Raw genomic sequence first — 27,608 nt, 5'->3', positions numbered from 1 at the left:
AGGAATGGATAAAAAATAAGGAAGACTCATGCAATCACATATTATTTGGTCATAAAAATGAATACATTGATATATTCTACAATGTGAATAAATTTTGAAAATATTATGCTTGGTGAAGGAAGCCAGGCACAATGAACCCAATATCATATGATATTATTTTAATAAAATGTCCTAAGTCTAAGTAGCACATCAATAGAGCCAAAAAAGTAGATTCATGGTTATTCTTAGTGCTGAAGAAAGGGAAAAATGGGGAGTGATGACTAATAGGTATGGGGATGCTTTTCTTTTTAGGGTGATTTAAATTTCTTGAACTTAGTGATGATGGTTGTATAACCTCATGAATATACCTCAGACCACTAAATTAAACACTTTTTAATGGCAAATTTTAAAAATTTAAGTTCCATCTCAATTTAAATAATAATAGATGAAAAATTCTTGAATTTGGTGAAACAATCAAACCTCAAATTAATAAGATATTCAAATTCAAACAGAAAAAAAAAAAAAACAAAGAAATATACAGGAAGCCTCACAATTAAACCAAACACTAATTTTCATGAAAGCAGCCAGACAAAATTGATTATCTCTAGGGGAACCCCACCTGAAGTTGAAGCCAATTATGAGACATGGAATACAATCCTATTCAACAGAGGCCAGAGGAGATGGCACAATATTTTTCAAATTCTGAAAGAAAATAACTCAAATGAAAATTGCTATTTACCCTAAACACACAAGAAACAGAAAGCAAAAATAGACAAATGAGAGTACATCAAATTAAAAATTTCTGCACAGAAGAGTAAACACCAAGATGGTGAAAAGAAAAAGTACAGAACAAGAGAAAATATTTGCAAAGTATTCATCTGAAAGGGGTTAATATCCAGAATACATAAAAACTAAAAACTCAATAAAAATAAGTTAAGTAAAAATAGGCAATAGATCTAAACAGACATTTCTTAAAAGAAATATATGGCTAACAAGTATATGAAAAAATGCTCCACACTAAGTATCAGGGAAATGCAAATCAAAACTGCAATAAAATATCACTGCACTCCAGTTAGAATGCCTATTGTCAGGTGGGAGGTCAAGCCTGGTGGTCCAGATCCATTCACACTGGCCTGTTCGGGACCTAGGCTCACAGTAGGCCCCATCCACCAATCCCCTGGTGGGGCAGACACCACCAGAGCCTAACCTCTGGCACAGGACCTCCCCTTCCAACCAGCAGACTACCAGGGGAGCCGAGATCCAGGCCAAACTGCCCACACCAGCTCATAGGGGACTCAGGCTCACAGTAGGTCTGGTCCACCCTTCCACCAGCGGGCCAGACACCCCTCTGGAGGCTATCCTCTAGTGTAGAACTGCCCCTTCTGAGGAGCAGACTACTGCAGGAGGTCACGCCCAGTGGCCCATCCACACCAACTTGCGCAGGACCCAGGTCCAGGATGCAGTAGCATACATTGAGGGACACAAGCAGGGTCTGGAAGCCCAATATCAAGGTGAGGTATAGACAATCTTCACAGGTACTACAAGAATATAGAGAAGAAACTGTAATATCTCAGATCCACACTGCAAGAAAGGAAGCACATAGACATCATGAAAAAATAAGGGAGGAAAGTGCCCCAAACAACCCAGGACACCATAATAACAGAACCCATGGACAGTGGAGCTGGTGAAATGTCAGAGAAGGAGTTCAGAAGGTTCAAATTAAAAGTATCTGTGAACTAAAGAATGACCTAAATGAGCAAATACAGGCAAAAATTGAATACTCCAACAATGAGATAAAAGAGCAAATACAGGTAGCAAAAGATTACTTCAAGAGAGAGATAGAAACTTTGAAAAAAAGCCAGTCAGAAACCCTTGGAATGAAAGATATAATAAATCAAATAAAAAACTCAATAGAAAGCTTAACCAACAGACTAGATCACTTGGATGAAGGAACATCAGATAATGAAGACAAAGTATATAATCTGGAAAATAAAGTTGATCACAGTGAAGATAGTAAGAAAACATGAACAGAACATCCAAGATTTATGGGACAGCCTCAAAAGACCAAATATAAGAATTATTGGGATAGAGGAAGGCACAGAGTTTCAAACCAAAGGAATGCACAATCTCTTCAATGAGATAATATCAGAAAATTTCCCAAGCATGAAGAATGAATTAGAAAAACAAATACAAGAGGTTTATAGGACACTAAATGTACAAAATTACAACTGATCTACAGCAAGTCACTTTATAATGAAAATGCCTAGCATACAGAATAAGTCACCTTAAATACCAAAAATAAACAAAAATGGCTGGGAATACAAATCATGTCTCAATAATAACTCTAAATGTTAATGGCCTAAACTCACCAATCAAAAAACATAGATAAGCAGATTGGATTAAAAAAGTCTAACCAATATGCTGCCTCCAAGAGACTCATCTCATAGGGAAAGACATCCACAGACTGAAAATTAAGGGTTTGGAAAAATCATACCATTCACATGGACTGCAGAAGCTAGCAGGGGTTTCCTTCCTCATATCAAATTAAGTAGACTTCAAAGTAAAGTCAATCAGGATAAAGAAGGGCACTACATACAGCTCAGGGGAACCATACACCAATAAGACATAACAATTATAAATATGTATGCCCCAAACAATGGAGCATCTACATTCCTCAAACAAACTCTTCTCAAGTTCAAGAGTCAAATAGACCACAACACAATAATTTTGGGTGACTATAACACACTTCTTTCATCGCTAGATAGATCTTCCAAATGAAAGCTGAACAAAGAAACTATAGAGCTTAATAATACAATCAATAACTTAGACTTAACTGACATATATAGACTATTTCATCCTTCAATGAGAGAATACACTTTCTTCTCAGCAGCACATGGATTCTTCTCTAAAATAGACCATATAATATGCCACAAAGCAACTCTAAGAAAATATAAAGTAGAGATATGACCCTGCATTCTATCAGATCATAAGGGAATGAAATTAAAAATCAATGATAAAATAAGAAATAAAATCCACTCCAACACCTGGAGACTAAATAATATGCTACTGAATAAACAAAGGGTTGCAGAAAACATCAAGGAGGAGATTCAAAAATTTTCAGAGGTGAATGAGAACACAGATACAACATATCAAAATCTCTGGGACACTATGAAAGCAGTTCTAAGAGGAAAGTTCATTGCATGGAGTTCATTCCTTAAAAGAAAAAAAAAAAGTCAACAAATAAATGAATTAATGTTACATCTCAAAACCCTAGAAAAAGAAGAACAAATCAACACCCAAAGCAGCAGAAGACAGGAAATAATTAAAATCAAAGCTGAAGTCAATGAAATTGAAACAAAAGAAATGACTGAAAAAATTGACAGAACAAAAAGCTGCTTCTTTGAAAAAATAAATAAAATTGACAGACCCTTAGTCATGCTAATGAAGAGAAGGACAGAAAAAACTCAAGTGACTAACATATGTAATGAAAAAGGAAATATCACAACATACACTGCAGAAATACAGAAGATAATTAGAAGTTATTTTGAAAACCTGTACTGCAATAAAATAAAAAATATCAAAGACATCAACAAATTTCTAGAGTCATATAATTTGCCCAAATTGAATCAGGATGGTATACACAATTTAAACAGATCAATTTCAAGTGACAAAATAGCAGATGCCTTCAAAAGTCTACCAACCAAGAAAAGCCCAGTTCTGGATGGATACACAGCTGAGTTCTACAAGACCTTTAAAGAAGAACTAATACCAATACTCTTCAATTTATTTCAGGAAATAGAAAAAGAGGCAGCACTTCCAAACTCATTCTATGAGGCCAAAATCACCCTGATCCTCAAACCAGGCAAAGACTCATCAAAGAAATAAAACTTTAGACCAATATCTCTAATGAACATAGATGCAAAAATTCTCAATAAAATTCTAGCAAATAGAATTCAAAATTATATAAAAAAGATTGTGCATCATGACCAAGTGAGATTTATCCCAGGGATGCAAGTTTGGTTCAACATACAATAATCAATAAGTGTAATTTATCACATCAATACACTCAAAGATAAGAATCATAGGATCATCTCAATAGATAACAGAAAAAGCATTTGACAAAATACAGCACCCTTTTATGTTCAAAACACTAGAAAAACTAGGGAAAACTGAAGTATATCTCAACATTATAAAGTGTATCTACACTAAGCCTCAGGACAACATCATTCTAAATGGAGAAAACAATAAAGGCATTCCCTCTAAAAAACTAGAACAAGACAGAGATGCCCTCTTTCACCACTTCTGTTCAACATAATTCTTGAAACACTGGCCAAAGCAATTAGTCAAACAAAAGGGATAGACATAGGAAAAGAAGAACTCAAATTGGCACTATTTGTTGATGATATGATTCTATACCTAGAAGACCCTAAAAGTTCCACTAGAAAACTTCTAGAACTGATAAATGAATTCAGCAAAGTAGCAGGATATAAAATCAACACATATAAATCATACTCAGAAAGGGAAATGAGGAAAACTACCCCATTTATAATGGCCTCAAAAATAAGATAAAATACTTGGGAATCAACTTAGCAAAAGATGTGAAAGACGTATATAATGAAAATTACAGAACACTAAAGAAAGAAGTCAAAGAAGACCTTAGAAGATGGAAATATCTACCTTGCTCTTGGATAGGCAGAATTAATATTATCAAAATTACCATACTTCCAAAAGCACTATACAGATTATATGCAATTCCAAAAAAAAAATCCCAATGACATTCCTCATAGAAATAGAAAAAGCATAAAATTCATCTGGAAAAATGAGAGACCCAGAATAGCTAAAGCAATCCTTAGCAGGAAGAGTGAAGCAGGTGGCATCACTATACTAGACCTTAAACTATACTACAGAGCAATAGTAACAAAAACAACATGGTATTGGCACCAAAATAGACTGGTAGACCAATGGTACAGAATAGAGGACTCAGAGACTAATCCACAAAATTACAATTATCTAATATTAGACAAAGGTGCCAAAAACATGCATTGGAGAAAAGATGCTAAGAAAACTGGAAATCCATATGCAACAAAATGAAATTAAACCCCTATCTCTCACCATGCACAAACCTCAACTCAAAGTGAATCAAGGACCTAGGAATTAAACCAGAGACCCTGCATCTAAGAGAAGAAAAAGTAGACCCTAATCTCTATCATGTGGGATTTGGCCCCAACTTCCTAAATAAGACTCCTTTGTCTCAAGAATTAAAATCAAGAGTCAATAAGGGGATGGACTCAAACTAAAAGGTTTCTTCTCAGCAAAAGAAACAATCTGTGTAAAATATGGCGGCGAAGGGAGTGCATCAGCCCCGTGTACCGCGTCACTGTGCGGGAGAATGACGAGTTAGAACGGCTAAAAGCTATCTTGTTAGGAATTTCCAGCAAAATTCGGGTGCTCCAAAACCTAGAGGAAGGATTTCCATCGCACAAGGATCAGCCTCGGGGGCTCAAACACGAGACATTTGTCCGCACGGAGGGTCACGCTGCTTATTCAGCAAATCGCCCTGTGGCTAGAGTCTGCGGCACACGCTGGGAAACGACGAGATAGCAATGCAAAGATACAGCTCTGCGGGCTTCTGCCAGCTGTGCAATCACCGTGCTCAGGGCTGAATTCTGGGTTTGAGTCGGGGGAAGGAAGCGGTCCAATTCGGTTCTCCACACCGGTCAGACCACAGAGGAAGCCAGCGGCCACCATCTTGGAGAGCTGACGTCACCATCCCTGTTTTCGACTGACCACAGCTCATTCAGCCATAGAACAGGTAATTTCAGGCTGCCATTCACCTGTGTCTCGCAGACAAATTACTCAGGCTCAGTACTAAAGAACCTGCGGAAACTGCTTCTTGGAGCCTGCTCCTATCAGAACATACACCGAGCCCGGAGCGGCTGAATTACAGCTCCCGGAACTGCTCTGGCCCAGGGCTAAAGAACCTGCGGAAACTGCTTCTCGGTCTGGGTCCTGCTGAATACTGTGGAGGTAAATACCAACCGAGCCTTCATAGGCAGTGGCAACAGGATTGAGACGGGGCTTGTGAGGGCCGGTCAGGACTCACCCGTTGCTTTGGTCACCCAGCAAAGGGAACGAAATGATGCCATTCGCATGGGATACCAACATGGAAGAGATCTGATGTCATCAGAAAGCGGCAGAAGAGAGAACTTCATCGATACCAGCGGCGACAGAAACAGTTGGTCTCCTGGTAAAGAAACTGAGTCACAAGCACCCGAGTCTCTCTCACTTTGTCATTAAGCCAGAGGGGCAGAGCAGAGCCGCCGCCCGCACCCGGAACAGGCCCAGTGACCTGCCGGCGTGGTAGTCACGACACCCCAATTGGAGTAGGGGCAGAGCAGAGCCGCCACCCGCGCCGGGAAGGTAGGCAGACCTGTGACTGACCAGCGGAACAGGCCCAGCGGCCTGCCAGCGTGGTAGTCACGTCACCCCAATTGGAGTAGGGGCAGAACAGAGCTGCCCCGCGCCAGGAACAGGCCCAGCGACCCACCAGAGTGGTAGACACGTCACCCCAATTGGAGTAAGGACAGAGCAGAGCCGTCGCCTGTGCCTGCAAGGTAGGCAGACCTGCGACCGACCGGAAGAACAGGCCCAGGGGTCCGCGGGTGTGGTAGACACGTCACACCAATTGGAGGAGGGGCAGAGCAGAGCCGCCGCCCGCACCTGCAAAGTAGGCAGACCTGCGACCGACTGGCAGAACAGGCCCAGCGGCCCGTCAGCGTGGTAGACAGATCACCACAATTGGAGGAGGAGCACAGCTTCCGCCCGCCCCTGCAAGGGAGACTTTTCAACTATACAAGAGCAATATAAATATATAGGGGGAAAATTTCAAAAACACAATGGTTTCACCAAGCAGAAAGAAACGCGAGGAGTATGAAAAGACAAGGAAAGAAAGGACCACAAGCAATGCAGGTCAACTCAACTTTAGAAGAGGTAATAGCTGCAGCAGATGGAATGTCAGATAAAGGATTCGGGATATACATGCTTCAGATGATCTGGAGTCTCAAGGAAGACATTAGACAGCAAAATCAGACAATGAAAGATCATTTCGACAATGAATTACAAAAACAAATCCAGGAAGCAAAAGATCAACTATACAGGGAGATAGAGGTTATAAAAAACAAACAAACAGAAATCCTAGAAATGCAGGAAGCAATAAACCAACTTAAAAACTCAATTGAGAATACTACCAGCAGAGTACAACACTTAGAAGATAGAACATCAGACAATGAAGACAAAGTATTTCAACTTGAAAAGAACATAGACAGCTCAGCAAGACTGTGAAGAAACCATGAGCAGAACATCCAAGAAATATGGGATAACATTAAGAGACCAAGAGTCATTGGGATACAGGAAGGTATAGAGGTCCAAACCAAAGGAATGAGCAATCTATTCAATGAAATAATACGAGAAAACTTCCCAGACTTGAAGAATGAGACAGAATCCTAAATCCTAGAAGCCTACAGGATGCCGAATGTGCAAAATCATAAGAGATCCACACCTAGACACATTATAATGAAGATGCCCAACATACAGAATAAGGAGAGAATTTTAAAAGCTACAAGAGAAAGGAAGCAGATTACATTCAGGGGTAAGCCAACCAGGATAACAGCTGATCTTTCAACACAGACTCTGAAAGCTAGAAGATCCTGGAATAACATATTTCAAACACTGAAAGAAAATGGGTTCCAACCAAGAATTGTGTATCCAGCGAAATTAAGCTTCAGGATGGAAGATGAAATTAAAACCTTCCACGATAAACAAAAGTTAAAAGAATTTGCAGCTAGAAAACCATCTCTTCAAAACATCCTTGGCAAAACATTACAGGAAGAGGAAATGGAAAATAACAAAACCAACAGTGGGAGGTAGGACAGTAAAGGGGGGAAAATAATCAAAGAGGAAAACAAACCATGTTTAGTAACATAAATAAACAAATATGGCTGGAAGAACAACCCATATCTCAATAATAACCCTAAATGTTAATGGCTTAAACTCACCAATTAAGAGACACAGGCTAGTAGAATGGATCACAAAACAAGACCCAACAATATGCTGCTTACAGGAGACGCATTTGATAGGAAAAGACATACATAGACTGGTGAAAGGTTGGGAAAAATCATATCACTCATATGGACTTCGGAAACAAGCAGGCGTGTCCATACTCATATCAAATAAAATAGATTTCAAGCCCAAGTTAATCAAAAGGGATAAAGAGGGACACTACATACTGCTCAAGGGAACCATACACCAACAAGACATAACAATCATAAATATATATGCCCCAAACAATGGTGCAGCTATGTTCATCAAACAAACTCTTCTCAAGTTCAAGAGTCTAATAGACCACCATACAATTATCATGGGAGACTTCAACACACCACTCTCACCAATGGACAGATCTTCCAAACAAAAGTTGAATAAGGAAACTATAGAACTCAATAACACAATTAGTAACCTAGACTTAATTGACATATATAGAATATACCACCCAACATCAAGCAGTTACACTTTTTTCTCAGCAGCACATGGATCCTTCTCAAAAATAGATCATATATTATGTCACAGGGCAACTCTTAGACAATATAAAGGAGTAGAGATAATACCATGAATCTTATCTGATCATAATGGAATGAAACTGAAAATCAAGGATAAAAGAAGGAAGGAAAATCATGCATCATTTGGAGAATGAACAATAGGTTACTGAATGATCAATGGGTTATAGAAGACATCAAGGAGGAAATTAAAAAAATTCTTAGAGATAAATGAAAACACAGACACAACATATCGGAATCTATGGGACACATTGAAAGCAGTTCTAAGAGGAAAATTCATTGCTTGGAGTTCATTCCTTAAAAAAAGAAAAAACCAACAAATAAATGATCTCATACTTCATCTCAAAATCCTAGAAAAAGAAGAGCAAAACAACAGCAAAAGAAGTAGAAGGCAAGAAATAATTAAAATCAGAGCTGAAATTAATGAAATCGAAACAAAAGAAACAATTGAAAAAATTGACAAAACTAAAAGTTGGTTCTTTGAAAAAATAAATAAAATCGACAGACCCTTAGCCATGCTAACGAAGAGAAGAAGAGAGAGAACTCAAATTACTAGCATACAGGATGAAAAAGGCAATATCACAACAGACACTTCAGAAATACAGAAGATAATCAGAAATTATTTTGAATCCTTATACTCCAATAAAATAGAAGATAGTCAAGGCATTGATAAATTTCTTAAGTCATATGATCTGCCCAGATTGAGTCAGGAGGATATAGACAACCTAAACAGACCAAAATCAATTGAGGAAATAGAAGAAACCATCAAAAGACTACCAACTAAGAAAAGCCCAGGACCGGATGGGTATACAGCAGAGTTTTACAAAACCTTTAAAGAGGAACTAATACCAATACTTTTCAAGCTACTTCAGGAAATAGAAAAAGAGGGAGAACTTCCAAATTCATTCTATGAGGCCAACATCACCCTGATTCCTAAACCAGACAAAGACACTTCAAAGAAAGAAAACTACAGACCAATATCTCTAATGATCCTAGATGCAAAAATCCTCAATAAAATTCTGGCCAATCGGATACAAAAACATATCAAAAAAATTGTGCACCATGATCAAGTAGGATTCATCCCTGGGATGCAAGGCTGGTTCAATATACGGAAATCAATAAATGTTATTCACCACATCAATAGACTTAAAAATAAGAACCATATGACCATCTCGATAGATGCGGAAAAAGCATTTGACAAAGTACAGCATCCCTTTATGTTCAAAACTCTAGAAAAACTAGGGATAACAGGAACATACCTCAATATTGTAAAAGCAATCTATGCTAAGCCTCAGGCTATCATCATTCTGAATGGAGAAAAATTGAAGGCATTCCCTCTAAAACCTGGAACAAGACAGGGATGCCCTCTCTCACCACTTCTGTTCAACATAGTTCTCGAGACACTGGCCAGAGCAATTAGACAGACGAAAGAAATCAAAGGCATAAAAATAGGAAAAGAAGAACTTAAATTATCACTATTTGCAGGTGACATTATTCTATATCTAGCAGACCCAAAAGGGTCTACAAAGAAACTATTAGAGCTGATAAATGAATTCAGCAAAGTGTCAGGATATAAAATCAACATGCATAAATCAAAGGCATTCCTGTATATCAGTGACAAATCCTCTGAAATGGAAATGAGGACAACCACTCCATTCACAATATCCTCAAAAAAATAAAATACTTGGGAATCAACCTAACAAAAGAGGTGAAAGACTTATACAATGAAAACTACAGAACCCTAAAGAGAGAAATAGAAGAAGATCTTAGAAGATGGAAAAATATACCCTGTTCATGGATAGGCAGAACTAACATCATCAAAATGGCGATATTACCAAAAGTTCTCTATAGGTTTAATGCAATGCCAATCAAAATCCCAATGGCATTTCTTGTAGAAATAGAGAAAGCAATCATGAAATTCATATGGAAAAATAAAAGACCCAGAATAGCAAAAACAATGCTAAGCAGGAAGTGTGAATCAGGCGGTATAGCGATACCAGACTTCAAACTATACTACAGAGCAATAGTAACAAAAACAGCATGGTACTGGTACCAAAACAGGCGGGTGGACCAATGGTACAGAATAGAGGACACAGAAACCAATCCACAAAACTACAACTATCTTATATTTGATAAAGGGGCTAAAAGCATGCAATGGAGGAAGGATAGCATCTTCAACAAATGGTGCTGGGAAAACTGGAAATCCATATGCAACAAAATGAAACTGAATCCCTTTCTCTCGCCATGCACAAAAGTTAACTCAAAATGGATCAAGGAGCTTGATATCAAATCAGAGACACGGTGTCTGATAGAAGAAAAAGTTGGCTACGATCTACATACTGTGGGGTCGTGCTCCAAATTCCTCAATAGGACACCCATAGCACAAGAGTTAATAACTGGAATCAACAAATGGGACTTACTCAAACTAAAAAGTTTTTTCTCAGCAAAAGGAACAATAAGAGAGGTAAATAGGGAGCCTACATCCTGGGAACAAATTTTTACTCCTCACACTTCAGATAGAGCCCTAATATCCAGAGTATACAAAGAACTCAAAAAATTAGACAATAAGAGAACAAATAACCCAATCAACAAATGGGCCAAGGACCTGAACAGACACTTCTCAGAGGAGGACATACAATCAATCAACAAGTACATGAAAAAATTCTCACCATCTCTAGCAGTCAGAGAAATGCAAATCAATACCACCCTAAGATACCATCTCACTCCAGTAAGATTGGCAGCCATTAGGAAGTCAAACAACAACAAGTGCTGGCGAGGATGTGGGGAAAAGGGTACACTTGTACATTGCTGGTGGGACTGCAAATTGGTGCAGCCAATTTGGAAAGCAGTATGGAGATTTCTTGGAAAGCTGGGAATGGAGCCACCATTTGACCCAGCTATTCCCCTTCTCGGTTTATTCCCTAAAGACATAAAAAGAGCATGCTACAGGGACACTGCTACATCGATGTTCATAGCAGCACAATTCACAATTGCAAGACTGTGGAACCAACCTAGATGCCCTTCAATAGACGAATGGATAAAAAAAATGTGGCATTTATACACAATGGAGTATTACTCTGCATTAAAAAATGACAAAATCATAAAATTTGCAGGGAAATGGATGGCATTAGAGCAGATTATGCTAAGTGAAGCTAGCCAATCCCTAAAAAACAAATGCCAAATGTCTTCTTTGATATAAGGAGAGTAACTAAGAATAGAGTAGGGACGAAGAGCATGAGAAAAAGATTAACATTAAACAGGGATGAGATGTGAGAGGGAAAGGGAGAGAGAATGGAAATTGCATGGAAATGGCAGGAGACCCTCAGGGTTATACAAAATTACATACAAGAGGAAGTGAGGGGAAAGGGAAAAAGAATACAAGGGTGAGAAATGAATGACAGTAGAGGGGGTAGAGAGAGAAGAGGGGAGGGAGGGGAGGGGAGGGGGGATAGTAGAGGATAGGAAAGGCAGCAGAACACAACAGACACTAGTATGGTAATATGTAAATCAATGGATGTGTAACTGATGTGATTCTGCAATCTGTATACGGGGTAAAAATGGGAGTTCATAACCCACTTGAATCAAAGTGTGAAATATGATATATCAAGAACTATGTAATATTTTGAACCAACAATAAAAATTAAAAAAAGAAACAATCTGTGAGATAAATAGAGAACCTACATATTGGGAGCAAATCTTTACCCCTCACACATCAGATAGAGCTCCAATGTCTAGGGTATATAAAGAACTCAAAAAGCTAAACACCAAAAATCCAAATAACTCAGTCAATAAATGGGCCAAGGACCTGAACAGACACTTCTCAAAAGATGATATACAATCAATCAACAAATATATAAAAAATGTTCAACATCTCTAGCAATTTGAGAAATGCAAACCAAAACCACTCTAAGATTTCATCTCACTCCAGTTAGAATGGCAGCTATTATGAATACAAGCAACAAGAAGTGTTGGTGAGGATGTGGGGAAAAAGGTACACTCATATATTGCTGGTGGGACTGCAAATTGGTGCAGCCAATATGGAAAGCAGTATGTAGATTCCTTGGAAATCTGGGAATGGAGCCACCATTTGACCCAGCTATCTTTCTCCTCGTTCTATACCTAAAGGACTTAAAATCAGCATACTACAGGGACACAGCCACATCAATGTTTATAGCAGCACAATTCACAATAGCTAAACTGTGAAACCAACTCAGACACTCTTCAATAGATAAATGGATTTAAAAAATGTAATATATATATATATATATATATATATACACACACACACACACACACACACACACACATATACACACACACACAATGGAATATTACTCAGCAATCAAAGAGAATAAAATCATGGCATTTGCTGGTAAATGGATGGAGTTAGACAAGATAATGCTAAGTGAAATTAGCCAATCCCCAAAAAACCAAATGCTGAATGTTTTCTTTGATATAAAGAGGCTGATTCATAGTGGGATAGGGAGAAAGAGCATGGAAAGAACAGACTAACTCTATAGAGGGCAGAGGGGTTGGAGGGAAAGGGATGGGGCATGGGGTTATAAATGATGGTTTAATGTGATGATCACTATTATCCAAAATACATGTATGAAGAGACGAATTGGTGTGAATATACTTTGTATACAATCAGAGATATGAAAAATTGTGCTCTATTTGTGTAATAAGAATTGTAATAAGATTCCACTGTCATATATAAATAAAAAAAGTAAAAATAAAGAATGTCTATTGTCAGAAAGACAAAAGAGGATAGTGAGGAAGTGGAGAAAAATGAATTCTTCTATCCTACTGGAGTGGGTAGGGATATAAATTTGTATAGCCATTATGGAAAGCAGTGTGGGAGGTCATTCTCACATGTGTTTTGAGTTACCTCCCTGGCTGGGTGAGAGGTGTTTAGACACATATTTGTGTCCAGAGCTTTCCCCACCCTTCTCAGGTCCGAGGGTGCCGCGTCCAGCTAACGGAGCTGAGTCCGGCGAGGGACGGCGGGGTTAAAAAATACACAGGACACCAAGGTTCTTCATCCAGGAGGGAGCATGTGCGCGCTTTATTGCCAAATTTGTTCCCCTTATATATCTTTTTAACAACTGCGGGAAATCACTCAAAAGTGAGGAGGGAAAGTAATAACTGCGTCCTTGGGTTACCGTCACGTCACCGTCCCCTATCAGGAGGCTCGAACAGGTCAAGATGTTCCTGAGAGATACATATGCTCTAGGCAGATAAACAGGGAACCGCAAGCCTGCATCACAGCCTTGTGAGCTGGCCACATTGATATGCATAACAAAGAACTGGGGGTTGAGTCCCTAGGGGCCAGGGCGGGCCTGCTACCAGCAAGTCCCCCTTTTTTGTTTTTTGCATGTCAATGGGAATCAAGTAGCCCTTGTCTTAGGTCGTCCACTGCCCCTGCACTGCTTACCCGTCTCTGGGGAGGCCCCATTCCCCTGGATTAGGTTGCAGTGCAAGCGTGGAAGTTGCCTGTCACTGGGTACTACAAGATCAGCTCTTGTCCTACGTAAACGGACACTTTTCAGTTAGGATGTCATGGCCAGCAGGACACAACTGTGGATCCCAGTCATCATCTTTGCCAGTGGGATAGCTATGACCAGGGGGCTTTCTGAACGTAAGGGTCTGGGATGATGGCACCAAGTTGGCAGGGTAATTAGGGACCTGGGCAAAAGCAGGCATACATAGGAGGGCTCGGGTATTGGCTCCTGTCCAGTTACATCTCATCTCCGGATGGGTCGTAAGTACACCTCGTGGGCGGAGTCGTCCATCTCCAGGCATTGGTAGTGAACCTGTATTGGCTTGGAGGTTAAAATGTTAATCTGGTCCTTAATGAATTGAGTTATCCTATTTGCAACACAAGGTCCCAAGGTTGCAATCAAAAGAAGACCCAGTAAGGGCCCCAGGAGGGGAAGAAGGTAGGGCAGGAACCCATTCATCCCAGTCCAAAGAGGGTTCTCGAATAATTCTTTTCTCCTTTTCTCTAGGTCTTCTTGAAGCTCCTTGATTTTAGTGTGAACTATGCCCGATTTATTGGCATAGAAGCAGCACCTTTCTCCTAAGGCTAAACAGATTCCCCCCTGATTGGCAGTCAGTAAGTCTAGGCCTCGCCTGTTTTGGAGGACCACTTCTGCCAAAGAGTCAATTTGGTCTTGTAGGTCCCTAATAGTGCCAGATAGGGTCTGCACATCATCTATAAGCTGCTGAGATAGACGGCGGTAAGAATGTATCGCTGTACCCAGTCCAGCTGTGCCTGTGCCCACAGCAGCAGTTATTCCAAGGCCAACAAGGAGTGGTAAGGCCTGAACAGCTCTCTTGTGTCTTCTAACTAGGGTGTCTAGGCTAGGAATGGGTAGGGGTTCATCTCCTGAGATAATCGTGATATCAGGAAGCAGTAATGCCAGAACGCAACCGCCAGTCCAATTTGCTGGGAGCCTGGGAAAAGCTAAATTTCCACCACACATAAAAACTGTACCATTAGGGTGACAAATGGGCGGAGTAGGTGAAGAATAATTCTTTACTAATGAGCAGTTCCCAAAGGAAGAGACTCCAACATCAACATCATAGGTATTATTTTGCATCATGCCCAGAAGGCAAGACATAAAACCACCTAGATGCTGCACCTTAAAGGGTAGCCCAGATTGACATGTGTTGTCATCATCAATGGTATAATTAATGGGGACCGCCAATGGCATGACTGCACCTGCCGTCATGCAGAGCCAGCAATCACCAGCAAGGGTAGGATTGGAACTGTTAAGTAAAGAAAAGGTAGTTTCTAGGATATCTAATGTATTGGCATCTAAATCAGGAAGCTGGGATTTGGGCAATATCAAGGGGTGGTATGTAGGCTTAGGGATCTCCGGTTTCAAAAGCCTAATCACCTGAAGGTGTTTGATAGCATCAGTGGGTCCCCCTCCATCAGAGACTCTGATGGGGGCCTGCATGGGCCAGCAGGAGGGTTTACCCAAGACGCCCTCACATCCCGCCTCCGTTAACCGAGTCGTGATGCCTTCTCCTCCCCGGTCACCAAGAAAAGGAATAAAATTATAAGTGGTCCCCCCTTCTCCACGGGTGTTAGTTAGGATGGCCTCAAAATACTATTTTCCTTGATTATTAACACAAATTGAGGCTGATGTATAACAGGAGATGTGCATCGCTGGGGTGTAATGACAAGTGGCGGAACAGCTTCCAAGAGTCTCGGTTGGATTAGGGACAACAAGTCCGGGCTTATTAACACATACCCATTTTGGTTGCTCAAATCCTCCGATGTTTTGATTGAGTTCAGCCACCATGTAGGCTACTTTAGTCCCACAATCAACGCTCTGGATATAACCAGAGGGGGCCGAGTGCCGGGGCCCTCCCTTACACTCACAAGGGGCTCCAAAAAGATATTCATGAATATTCCCAGGTGGGGGGTCAAGCCCTCCTTCAACAAACCTGTCCAGAAGGAATGCCACAAGCGGGGTCCAGCTCATGAGGTGTGTCTCGGCACTCACTTGAAGGGGTGAGAACAACAGTGGCAGGATCAGCCATCTTGGGAACTTCATTTTGTCTTGAATTTTCATTCACCGGTCTGGTGCAGCGCTCCGGGACCCAAATGGGTTTTTCCGTCCCTGGAGGGAAGACACATACAGCTCCTCTCACTCTAGCCAAGAGTGGAGCAGGGGGTTGCCACTTCCCTGTAGCCAGATCCTTCCATCTTATCTGTGCTTTTTGTATGGTGGGAGGGGAAAAGTGACGCTGCGCCACTGTACGGCCTTCGGCATCAGTGAGCAAAAAATTTAAAGTGAATAGGGTTATATTTAATAGTGCATGTGGTCCCTGACAATTCTGGTATATTTCCCCCTCTTTTGTTTTTTGCAAATAGGTTTTAAGATGTTGATGGGCCCGTTCAACAATGGCCTGTCCTTGGGGGTTATATGGGATTCCTATTTTGTGTATAATATCCCACTGTGAGCAAAATTTTTGGAAGGTTTGACTAATATAAGCTGGGCCATTATCTGTTTTTATATATCGAGGGGTTCCCATAAAGGAAAATGTTTTAACATAGTGCTGTATCACGTCCTTAGCCTTTTCTCCTGAATGTAAAGTAGTGGAGATAAAACCAGAGAACGTGTTTATACTGACATTCACAAAAGACAGTTTTCCAAAACTAGGAATATGAGTTACATCAGTTTGCCAGATGTCTTTTGGCTGAAGGCCCCTTGGGTTGACTCCCAGAGAAGGGGAATGGATAAAAGGTGCACAAGTAGGACATAGGGAGACAATTTTTAAAGCTTGATCCTGGGAACATCCTGAGCGGAAGAGCAAAGTTTGTGCATTTAGGTGAAATTTATTATGAAGTTGTAGGGCCTTATCATACTCAGTTATTGTATATATAAAATTAGTGGCATGTGTGGCAGTGTCTGCCATGGCGTTGCCCGCCGCCAGAGGACCTGGAAGTCCAGAATGACTTCTAATGTGACCTATGAAGAGGGGGTCTGCCCTAGCCCATATAAGAAGCTGCACTGTTTGTAGTTGATCCATGATAGTGGATTGTTTTCCAATATAAGGTGCCGTCTCAATCGCGGAGGCGAGCCTGGCGATATAGAGACTGTCTGTGAAAACATTAAGGGGCACCGAGCTATAGGTCTGTAAGGCCAATATTAAGGCTGCAACCTCCGCTTTTTGGGCCGAACAAATGGCCACTCTCTTGCGGATGACTTGGGTCCCATCTGAAATGACAGCAAACCCATTTTTGGCCCCGTCAGTGAAGACGGTTTGTGTCCCCGGGAGAGGATCCTTTTTTAGGATCTTTGGGAAAATTATTGGACATGTCTTTAGACTTTCAAGGAGCCTGCTTTTAGGGTAGTGATTGTCAACCTGTCCCATGAAACTACAGAAGAAAAGACACCAGAGATCATGTTCCTGTCTTAATTTAGAAAGAATGTCTTGATTATATGGTAATATGAGAACATCAAAGGTTTTCCTAAACAAGGCATCTCCTAGATATTTTGCTTTCCAAACTAATTGTATTACCAGATCATGGAAAGGTATCAAGACCCGGGAGGGGGATGCAGGTAAGTGAACCCAATAAATAGGACCAGTCTGCCAAAAGACTCCAGTCAGGGTGAGTTTTGACGGCAGAACAATGAATAACAAGGACTGGGAATAGTCCACCTGCATCACCTGCATCTCTTGTAAGGCTGTCTCTATCAATCTAAGCGCCTTCAAGGCTTCTGTAGTAGGTTTTCGCGGGGAGGTGGGTGAGGGGTCTCCTCTCAAAAGGTCATACAGGGGTTTAAGTTCACCAGTAGGGACATGGAGGGAAGGCCGCAGCCATTGGATTTCCCCCAGAAATGTCTGCCATTGGTGCATGGTTTTGAGCTGGTTCACCTGAAATTGAGGCCTCTGGGGAGTGATCCCTACCTTGTTAATAGTATATCCTAGATATACTATTCAGTATAAGGATACTGAATCTGCACCTTCTCTGGGGCTATAATCAGTCCGGCCCCCTTTAACAGGGACTGGAGGACTTCATAAGACCGGAAAAGTGCTTTCCTATCAGGGCCTGCCAACAATATATCATCCATATAATGGACGAGGTAAAGGTTTGGGAATTGTTGCCTAAAGGGTTGCGGAATTTTTGCTATAAAGTACTGACACATAGTAGGGCTATTGGCCATTCCTTGAGGTAAGACAGTCCATTCAAACCGCTGATAGGGTTCCCTAAAATTTATTGAAGGTAAAGAGAAAGCAAAACGTTTGCGATCCTGGGGGGCCAGGGGAATAGAAAAGAAGCAATCTTTTAGGTCCAAAATAATAAGATGCCAATCTTTAGGGATAGCCGAATCTAATATCCGCTTGAAGATTTTATCCTGTATTTTAATGGTTAACTGTGGTCGGAAGTCCAAGTGTGCTACCCAAAAGGTCTGAGGGGTGCCGGTGGAACCCAAACTGCCATTACCCCGGGCTGCCTGCAGGGCGCAGCTGGGTAGGGACACCGCCGACAGCAGCAATAATTGTGCTATGCGTTCTCCGGGAGGAATAATAACGATCCCTTGGGTAGCCTCGGCAACAATTTTTAATTCCCCGTGGTAATCACCATCAACCACACCTGTAAGAATTCTGAGCTCTTTATGTAGAGTGCTGCCCCTTCCCAGTATCAGTCCCATAGTTCCCTCCAGCAAAGGGCCAAAGGCTCCAGTCGGCAGGGTCTGGGGACCCATCTGTGGAGTCAGTACTGCTCGGGAGGTGGAACTGAGGTCCAATCCTGCACTTCCTGGCGTTCCCCTTGGGAGCTCCCAGAGAGAAAGGGGTTGGTCTGAGGAAGATGACGAAGTTGTTTACTCCCCGGGGCACCATTCCGTCCCTGGATTGCCCCGTACACCTTGGCTTCCGGGGCCCGGGGCGGGCCCCTGTTCCCGTTTCCCGGCTGTAGTGGGCGTCCCTGAGCATCAAACTTAGAACGGCACTCGCTGCTCCAAATTGTTTAATGACCGGCATGGCTTGTTCCAAGTTAGGGAATATCTTTCCCGCTATCTGCATCAATTGGGCTATGAAGTCAGAATAAGGCTCAGAGGGTCCTTGAGCAATTTTTGAAATTTTTGTTTCAGCATTTGAAACAGGTAGAGCCTTCCAGGCCTGAACGGCTGCTGTGGCTATCTGAACATAGATCCCAGGATCATAATTAATTTGCTGATTTATGACATCATATTGTCCCGAGCCTGTTAACATTTCGAGGTTACACCGTGGGAAGCCGGCGTCCTGATTGACTCGGGCTAGCTCGCGACACCTCTCTTGATTTTCACTTTTCCACAACAAAAAATCCCCTCCGGACAATACAGCCCTGCAAAGCTATTGCCAAACCAAATCCCAATCATTGTTATTGAGAAAGCCTCCTGTCAGAAACCAAGGACAAGCCTGGGCGATAACTTCAACGAATTCGGTTGCAGTCTTACTTTTTATTCCTGTTCCTTGTGTATTTAACAGCTCTTTTAGTTCGTTGGCCAGACGAACCTTTGCTGTTGAGTTACCCATGGTACGTACCCTGTCTCTTTAAATTATCTTTAAACCAATCCTCCCCCTTCTACCTTTAGAAGGTGAGCCCCGTCCGCTTACCCCTACTTTCCGGATCTCGGTGGGAACCTCCAGATGCCACGTCCGGCTAACGGAGCCGAGTCCGGCGAGAGACGGCGGGGTTAAAAAATACACAGGACACCAAGGTTCTTCATCCAGGAGGGAGCATGTGCGCGCTTTATTGCCAAATTTTTTCTCCTTATATATCTTTTTAACAACTGCGGGAAATCACTCAAAAGTGAGGAGGGAAAAGTAACAACTGCGTCCTTGGGTTACCATCACGTCACCGTCCCCTATCAGGAGGCTCGAACAGGTCAAGATGTTCCCGAGAGACACATATGCTCTAGGCAGATAAACAGGGAACCGCAAGCCCGCGTCACGGCCTTGTGAGCTGGCCACATTGATATGCATAACAAAGAACTGGGGGTTGAGTCCCCAGGGGCCAGGGCGGGCCTGCTACCAGCACGAGGGCTTGTCCATGTGGAGGTGTGTCTGGCCATACCCTGAAGACCCAATCCTTGCACCTGACCTTGGGACACTGCTTCCCTTAATCTTCACTGGATGGGATTTTCTCCAGAATTTTTTGTTCCCCAATAAAAGTCCACTCCCTGGCATGTTCTCTCTCTCTCTCTCTCTCTCTCTCTCTCTCTCTCTCTCTCTCTCTCACTAGCCTCTTCAGTAAACCTCGATACCATAATAGGTAGCTGGAGGTTGGAGCTAGGAGAAGCCATCCTGGAGTTGGTTTAAAGGTAATTAGAGTCTATCTCTTTAATTCAAAACTCCCTAAGGATTTCTCACGTACTGAACCTTCATTTATGAAGCCTGTACTGGTCGCAGCCTAAAAAGCAGTATGTAGGTTTCTCAAAAAATTAAAAATAAAACCTGGTCTTCCATCACACCCTATTCAGTCTTTAAGCATTTACAAAAATTACCTAACTGTGTTTAGAACTCCTTCATTTTAGTCTGAAGTGCTGCATCTGGAACCTAGTCAATGGGTACTGAATGGGCACTGAATAAAATGGGCACTGACTAAAATTGCTGAACCAGTGGAATCAAGACTTCTGGCTCTCCAGTACACGGCAGCTAAGTTCTTTCCTCCCACTGATCTTCATGTTCTGTGCCAGCTGGCTGTTGACTCATAGTTTAGGAAAGGCAAGCTCCAATGATAATATAAGGATCCTCCTGTTTTACTTCTCAGGGCTGAGCGGCATCTGTGTCAAGGACGGGAGGTCTGCACACCCTGGGCTGCAGGCTCTGCTGTTCTTTGGTGCAGAGTCTGACAGACTCCCCGGGGCATTGTTTGACAGACTTTTGTGGTGTTAGGTCCAGGAATTCCTGTGCCAACTCCTCTGGATGGATTTCACACCAGGTTCCAGGCTCAGAGCTCAGATTTGACCTCTGTCCCTGTTCTGCCTGGTGTTCTGCATCTGAGGCTACAGAGAGGGGCAGAAACAGTAAAGGATCTTGGATCACTGGCCTCACTGAGATGGGCTCCCTGCCCTACATCAGGTAACTCATCCCAGCTGCCTATGGGACTGTCCAAGTCTGTGGCCCAACCTGCCCTTCCAGGAGCTGGGGCCTTTCCTCCTGCCTAGTACTGCTTTCCCATAACCCTGAGTGGTCTTAGTAGAGAGCCTCCTAGACCTTCCCTCACATCCATTCTATCAGTTATGCACAGCTATTCCTGGCCCCAAGCCCTAGGAGCATTATGTGGACTGAGACATCTTCCTGGTCCTTAAACATGCAGGAGACTATTCTCATTAACTCCCCTTTCAAGCTTCCTCCCTCCCAGCTCTTTCTTATGCAGAAAGCCCCCTTTCCCTGTGCTGCTGGGGATCTTTACATTTAATTCAGTACAAGAAAATCCAGGGTTGTGGCTGTAGACAAGGTGCTCCAGTACTGCACCCTGCTTCCTTCCTGGATCCTCCGTATGGAGTGCCCCACCTGAGGTGAAGCCACCTTTCTTCCCTGACTTTGCCTGACCCGCAGTGCTTAACCTTGTCCAGTTTCTGTCTGTCCCCAGCTTCAGTTCTGACTGAGGAGGACTGGGATAACTGGTGATGGGAGAACCTGGGTGGAGCCAGGTGGGGCTGTAGCTCTCTTACCTTAGGCTCCCCTAAGAGAATCCCTGCTTGTGATGAGATTCCTGTAGAGGATCCTAGAGTAACCTTCTGGTCCTTACAGCTTGAGGAGGCCAACACCTTCATGTTGTTACTGTTATATTTTTCTCCCCACAGTTGCTGCCTAGCCTGGAAAGGAATCGTGGGCATCTTTTTCCTGCCAATTATCTTATCAGGTTTTGCTTCTTGCCCTAAACATAAAGATGGAAAAGTGACTTGGTCTCCATGCAGGTTTGCCTGAGTGGGGAACCTGAGTGGGTAACAAGGGAGCTTTATCTTACTGGAGAAAGAAATATGCTTACCATGCACAGGGCAGATCCTGCAAACAGGAACTTCATTTTCTTGAAGGTTGCAGCAGGTTCTCCTGTCTATCTTCCTTCTTCCTTCCTTCCCCTTTCCATGCAGGTCTAACTGGTCTCATCTGAACCCTCTCACACTGAAGAAACGATCTGAGGGACTTGTTGGAAGGTGTGCACACTTCACCTTGGAGGGTCATAAGTTCCTCATCTTTGGGGGCTCCATCCATTACTTCCGGATGCCCAGAGAGTACTGGAGGGACCGCTTGCTCAAGCTGAAGGCCTGTGGCTTCAACACTGTTACCACGTGAGAGCTGCCCCTCAGCCTCTATCACCAGCTTACCCCATGGGGCTCCTGGAATATGCATCCCGGCTTAGAGCAGAGTCTCTTGTTTTGGAGTGCAGGATCAGGAGCTATCTCCAGAATAGACATTTAGAGCACATTCTTTTTATGCTTAAATGTCTAGCTGTCAGCTACCATACCATACTTTCCTCATTGATCAAAGCTTTGGATAGGGGTTAATAGGACAAATGTAAGGGAGTAGATAATTTATCAAGAATTTGATAATTTATTTGATCCCTTGGGAGCACTCAGTTTAATGACATGCTGGATGCATACTTACAGATGAATATACACAGGCTTACAGATTTTAAAAATACCTTCCATTTATGTATGTGGATAAGAATATCTAGAGGAATAGCACCAGTATCACAAAATGAACAAGTAAGAAAATATCAGCATCACTAAGTGAAGTTTAATGGCCTTAAGGGAAAAAAAAAAACACTGCAGGGTAATGCCTGAGATGTAGGGATTTACAGTCAGATACACACTGCCACCAGCACAGTTCTGCCTCCTACTAACCTTCCTATGTCAGGCCCAGAACCCTCCACTGTAAAGACATAAGGTTGTCTCATAAGGTTGTATTGATGATTAAAGGAGATAAAACCTTTATCTTATTTATACAGAAAAAGCCTATCACAATGCCTGGCATGCACATGTCTTCATCAATGGTGGCAGAAAGAAATGCAAACCCAGTTTAGTCAGTTAGAGGAACTGAAATATAAGTGAGCATGAATTCACCATGATTAAACATAGTGACAAAAGGCAGCTTGCGTTTGGTGTGGGCTGATGAGGAGGCATTTTCTATCATACTCATAATCACATGGTCTTCAGGACTGTCTTGAGAGGTGGATAGTACAACTCCCACTGTTCAGGGGAACAGACTGGTCACATTGGGATTAATTAGCTCACTCAGGTTGCTGGGGAATGTGCAGACAGTGTGGGTGGAGCCCACCTTCCGTATTATGGATAGGTTCCTTCCCAGCATGTCCTGTGGGTGTGCCTAGGTAGCTTTTGAGTATGTATACCCCCTGAAGTTCTACCTGGAGTTCTTCCTGTGCACAGATAACCAGCCAAATGAAAACCACACTCAAACAAAAATCACATTGAATTAACAGACCTATTTCCACCAAATTGTGAAACTCTTAGGTCAGGAGTCAATCATGGTGGGTGAAGAGTGTCCCAAAGAGAAACTTCTCCAGAAGACTGTATTGTTTAGTTTGCATATGTTAGTCAGGGTATATGTTTGTTACTTCAAGAGAACCAGCTCCTGAAGGTCAGAGGGAAGGCAGGGAAGACCACGATTAGGATCATGATTCTGCTGTTTCCAGAAAACTGAATTGCTAATTTCAATAGAGCTGACACTATCAATTAGGATAGCCAATTTTAGTTATACTTATGTAATATTTATACACAGCCAGGCATTCTCTAAACCCTGGACAACATTAATTTACTCTGCCCAATAGCAATCATCTATGGTGAGTGGTGGTATTTGTAGATAAGAAAAATCTGGCCAAGGGAGGTTGAGTCACTTTCCCAAAATCACAGTGACTGAGGCATAGATAGTCGTAGCAGAGCTATGCTTTACCTCACTCAAACTGCAAGGACAATGGCTACACCATTTGGCTGCCTCTCATAGTCACAGGCTTTTATTTTTTATTTTTTTTTGGGGGGGGTGGTACTGGGGAGTGAACTCAGGGGCATTCAACCTCTGAGCCACATCCCCAGTCCTACTTTGTATTTCATTTTATTATTTTTATTTTGTATTTTATTTAGAGACATAGACTTTTAGATATTGAAGATTACACTGTAGAATGTTTATTCCATGTTGTAAAATTTAAATGTTCTTCAAAGGGCATTTTATGATGCACAATACACTTTTATGTTTCTTGATCAAATTTTTGTCATCAACTTCAAAGATCTGTTGTTTGCATGGTTAAGTCATGGAGCTTCTATCAGTTAATATAAGGAAAAATAAAGGCAGTTTTTTTGTTTTTGTTTTTTAGGTGCTAGGATTGAACACAGGACCTTGTACATGTTAGATAAGCACTCTACCCCCCGCCCAAAGGCAGTCCTGAGAATCTCACACTTAGTAAATTGAAAGAGAAAAACCAAAAATGCATTAGCAAAATGCTATGGGGCATATAAAGTCATATTTGTATCAGAATTATATTAATTATGTTAATACCAAAATACGTAATGCTCGATTGACTTCCTGGGTTAATTCTGCATTGACTATTATGGGTTATACTCATGATCTAACAATATTTTAAAAGAGATGGTACTGAGTTGTCTTCACACATCCATGCCACTGATCAGCTAGAGTTGGTACTAGAGGGAGAATTTGAAATTGATAGGCTGCAAATTGATAAGTGGTATATCTACTGTGCAAGAAACATCATGAGAAATAATTATTGAGCTTCACTGAGATCTTCTACTGCATCTATCATTTTAGTTTTGTATACTCATCTTTTCAAGCAGTGATATTGTCAGTTTTTCTAAAATTCAATGTAACTTACAGTCCTGGGATGAATTTGATTTACTCATGTTTACCTATAATTGTAAGAGAAATTGATTTGAAATTTTATTTTAGTTAGTGTTCTTGTTCAGTTTTGATATCAATCCTATAATTAAGCTCATAAAATGAGTAAATCTTTTTCTACTCATTGATAATATTTTCAAAAGAATTATCTTTGTTCTCAGTGTTTCTTAAAATTCACACATAAAACTCTGTGATCACTATCTTTTATGGTTGTGAGGGTGAGATTCATAGGATCTTGAATTTTTATTAAGTTATTTTCTCTATTTATTATGAGTATATCCTATTTTTCTTAATAAGTGTTTTGCTTTTCTTTTTCTTGGGAGACTTTCTTCTTTCTGACTGGGACTTTGAAAAATCTTCCTTTTTTCCCTGTACTTGCTGCATTGTGTACTTGGGCTACTTAGCAACCTCCTTGGGAGCTGGCTGTCCTTTTGCTAATAATCCTATCTAATTTTTAATTTATTTTCAAACAACTGGCAAGTAGCTTTGTTAACCATCCCTTTTTTTTTGATTTCTATTTCACAATTTCTGAGTTCTGTGTAATTTCCTCTCTCCTACCTTATTTGATTTGGTTCTTTCTCCTCATGTTTTCCTCTCCTTGGATCTCCTTCTCTGTTACTTCATTGTTTCTCTCTTCACCTCTCCTTTTTACTTTTCTTCCTCTTCTTCTTCTTTTCTGACTTGAATATTTAATTCATTTTCCTTCTAGGACTTCTTGTTTTTATAATGGGGCCATTTAGAAATATGAGTGCTTTTCCTAAGTATTGCTTTAGTTATATATCCCACAAGTCTTCTTATACTGTACTTTCAAAATCATTTAGTTAAAATATTCATAAGTTTTGTTGAATTTCCCTCCTTGACCCATAAACAATTTGGGAATGTGCTTTCTGTTTTTTTTTTTTTTTCATTGTGATACTAGGGATTGAACCCAGGGTCTTGTGCATGCAAGACAAGCACATTACCAACAGTACCATCTCTTTTAAAATATATCCCCAGCCATGCTTTCTGTTTTATTTGTTTGTCTTACTTTTTATTATTATTTTAAACTGTCATTTTTATAATTTAGTTACCTTTGTCTTGAGATCATAAACTATGTGACATACACTTCTAGAATTTGGAATCTGTTGACTATTAGGTTTTAAAATATATTTATAAATTCCACATTTTAATCATGATATTGAAATCAATATCCTTATAATTTTTCTACATATTTTCTTTATTTCTTAGGTATTTTAATCCTTTCACTATGACTGTGAAATCAACTTATCCATTTCTTCTCTAATTCAGTCAGCTTCTCCTTTAGTAGAAGCTACTTCATTAAGGGCATAGAAGGTTGAATAGCACATTTTGTGGATGAAATTATTTTTATTTAAGGCCACGCACCTTATCTGTCTGCCATATTGCCTTAAAACCATTTGTATACTATCAGTTTTATTAGTGTAATTTTGCCTTATACATCTTTCTTCATCTTTCTGTTTTTAGCAATTTTCCTTAAATCACTTTTAAGTAGCTTTTTGCAATTTTTTATTCTATTCTCACAATAGAGCTGTATGCATATAAAAATAGAGTCAATACAAATTTTACACATGTCCTTTGACTCTGCAGGCAGCCCTCTGAGGAAGGACCTTGGCAGAGGCCCTTCTTGCTGAGGTCTAAAGACTGAACCCTACTGAATTGCATTTCCCTTGCCCTCATAGAAACTCCTCATATCTTCTTACTTTGTTTAATTCTTAGCAAGACTATATCAGGCAGATATGCACATTTTTGTTGTGTTTTTTCTTTTTCTTTATATTTTTAATGGGTATTATACAGAATGGGGTGGTGAGTGAAATTATATATAAATCTAAGGAATCTAGAATCCAAGGATAATTGATACCTTGAACCACAATTGAGCAATAGAAAAAGGAATTGTTGAAGATAGTCATTGTTCTTGTGATAGAGGTTATTTTCCATCAGAAACTTACACTCACTGAACTATTGCAGGGTTTGACTTGGTTTGGGGCTGATGTAACAACTGGAAAAAATAAATAAGATGCTTATTGTACTTTCCTATTCCTTTCCCAGCTACATTCCATGGAACCTGCATGAGCCAGAAAGAGGCCAATTCTACTTCTCAGGGAACCTGGACATGGAGTATGTATTGCTACTGTTTCTGTGACCTGGCTTGGGGCAGGAAGCAGAGACATGGCTACTTGGGGTTGATTTGGAACTCTAGGGGTATCTTCTCTTTGCTTTGAGGGCCAAAGAGGTCCTGAGGTCTGGACCCCTGGTCTCAGGGTGCTGTGAGAGGCTCAGCACCCAGGGCCCAATTGCTCGCCAGAAATGACCTATTACCCAGGGACTTGTGGCTATTGGGATCTAGTCCCACTTCTCCACTGAAGCTAAGAGGGACCAAGACTCCTGGCGCTGCCCAACTCTGCAATGGTGTTTAGCAACCTCGTTGGGAGCTGGCTGTCCTTTTGATTATCATGTCCATTATTGGAGACAGACCCTCTGTACCATATAGGATGGCTTTTTTTCTTAGGTCCCATGAGGCTGGGTAGATGGTCCTGATGCCCACAGCTAATGCGAACCCAGCTCCCAGGGCCTCTGGCCTCCCACCTGGTGGATTAATTTCCTGCTTTGCTGCGCTGAACTGGGCTA

The 27,608-nt window shown here is 41.3% G+C and overlaps 1 protein-coding gene across 1 annotated transcript in view; it reads left to right on the top strand.

The window, feature by feature from the left end:
• The first annotated feature begins 21,813 nt into the window (after nucleotides 1–21,813).
• Nucleotides 21,814–27,608, top strand: part of Glb1l3 (galactosidase beta 1 like 3) — a 33,805-nt gene continuing 28,010 nt past the window's right edge. Inside the window, exons 1-3 of the mRNA XM_046432773.2 lie at nucleotides 21,814–22,018; nucleotides 22,193–22,390; nucleotides 27,030–27,098. Of these exons, the coding sequence (XP_046288729.2) occupies nucleotides 21,873–22,018; nucleotides 22,193–22,390; nucleotides 27,030–27,098 (413 nt within the window). The 5' untranslated portion in view covers nucleotides 21,814–21,872. The remainder of the gene's footprint in view (nucleotides 22,019–22,192; nucleotides 22,391–27,029; nucleotides 27,099–27,608) is intronic.

The sequence above is a fragment of the Marmota monax genome, unplaced genomic scaffold, assembly GCF_021218885.2.
Source record: "Marmota monax isolate L192 unplaced genomic scaffold, Marmota_monax_Labrador192_F-V1.1 WCK01_AAM20220418_F8-fsc00062, whole genome shotgun sequence".
NCBI lineage: Eukaryota > Metazoa > Chordata > Mammalia > Rodentia > Sciuridae > Marmota > Marmota monax.
This window is presented reverse-complemented; position numbering and strand designations above follow the sequence as displayed.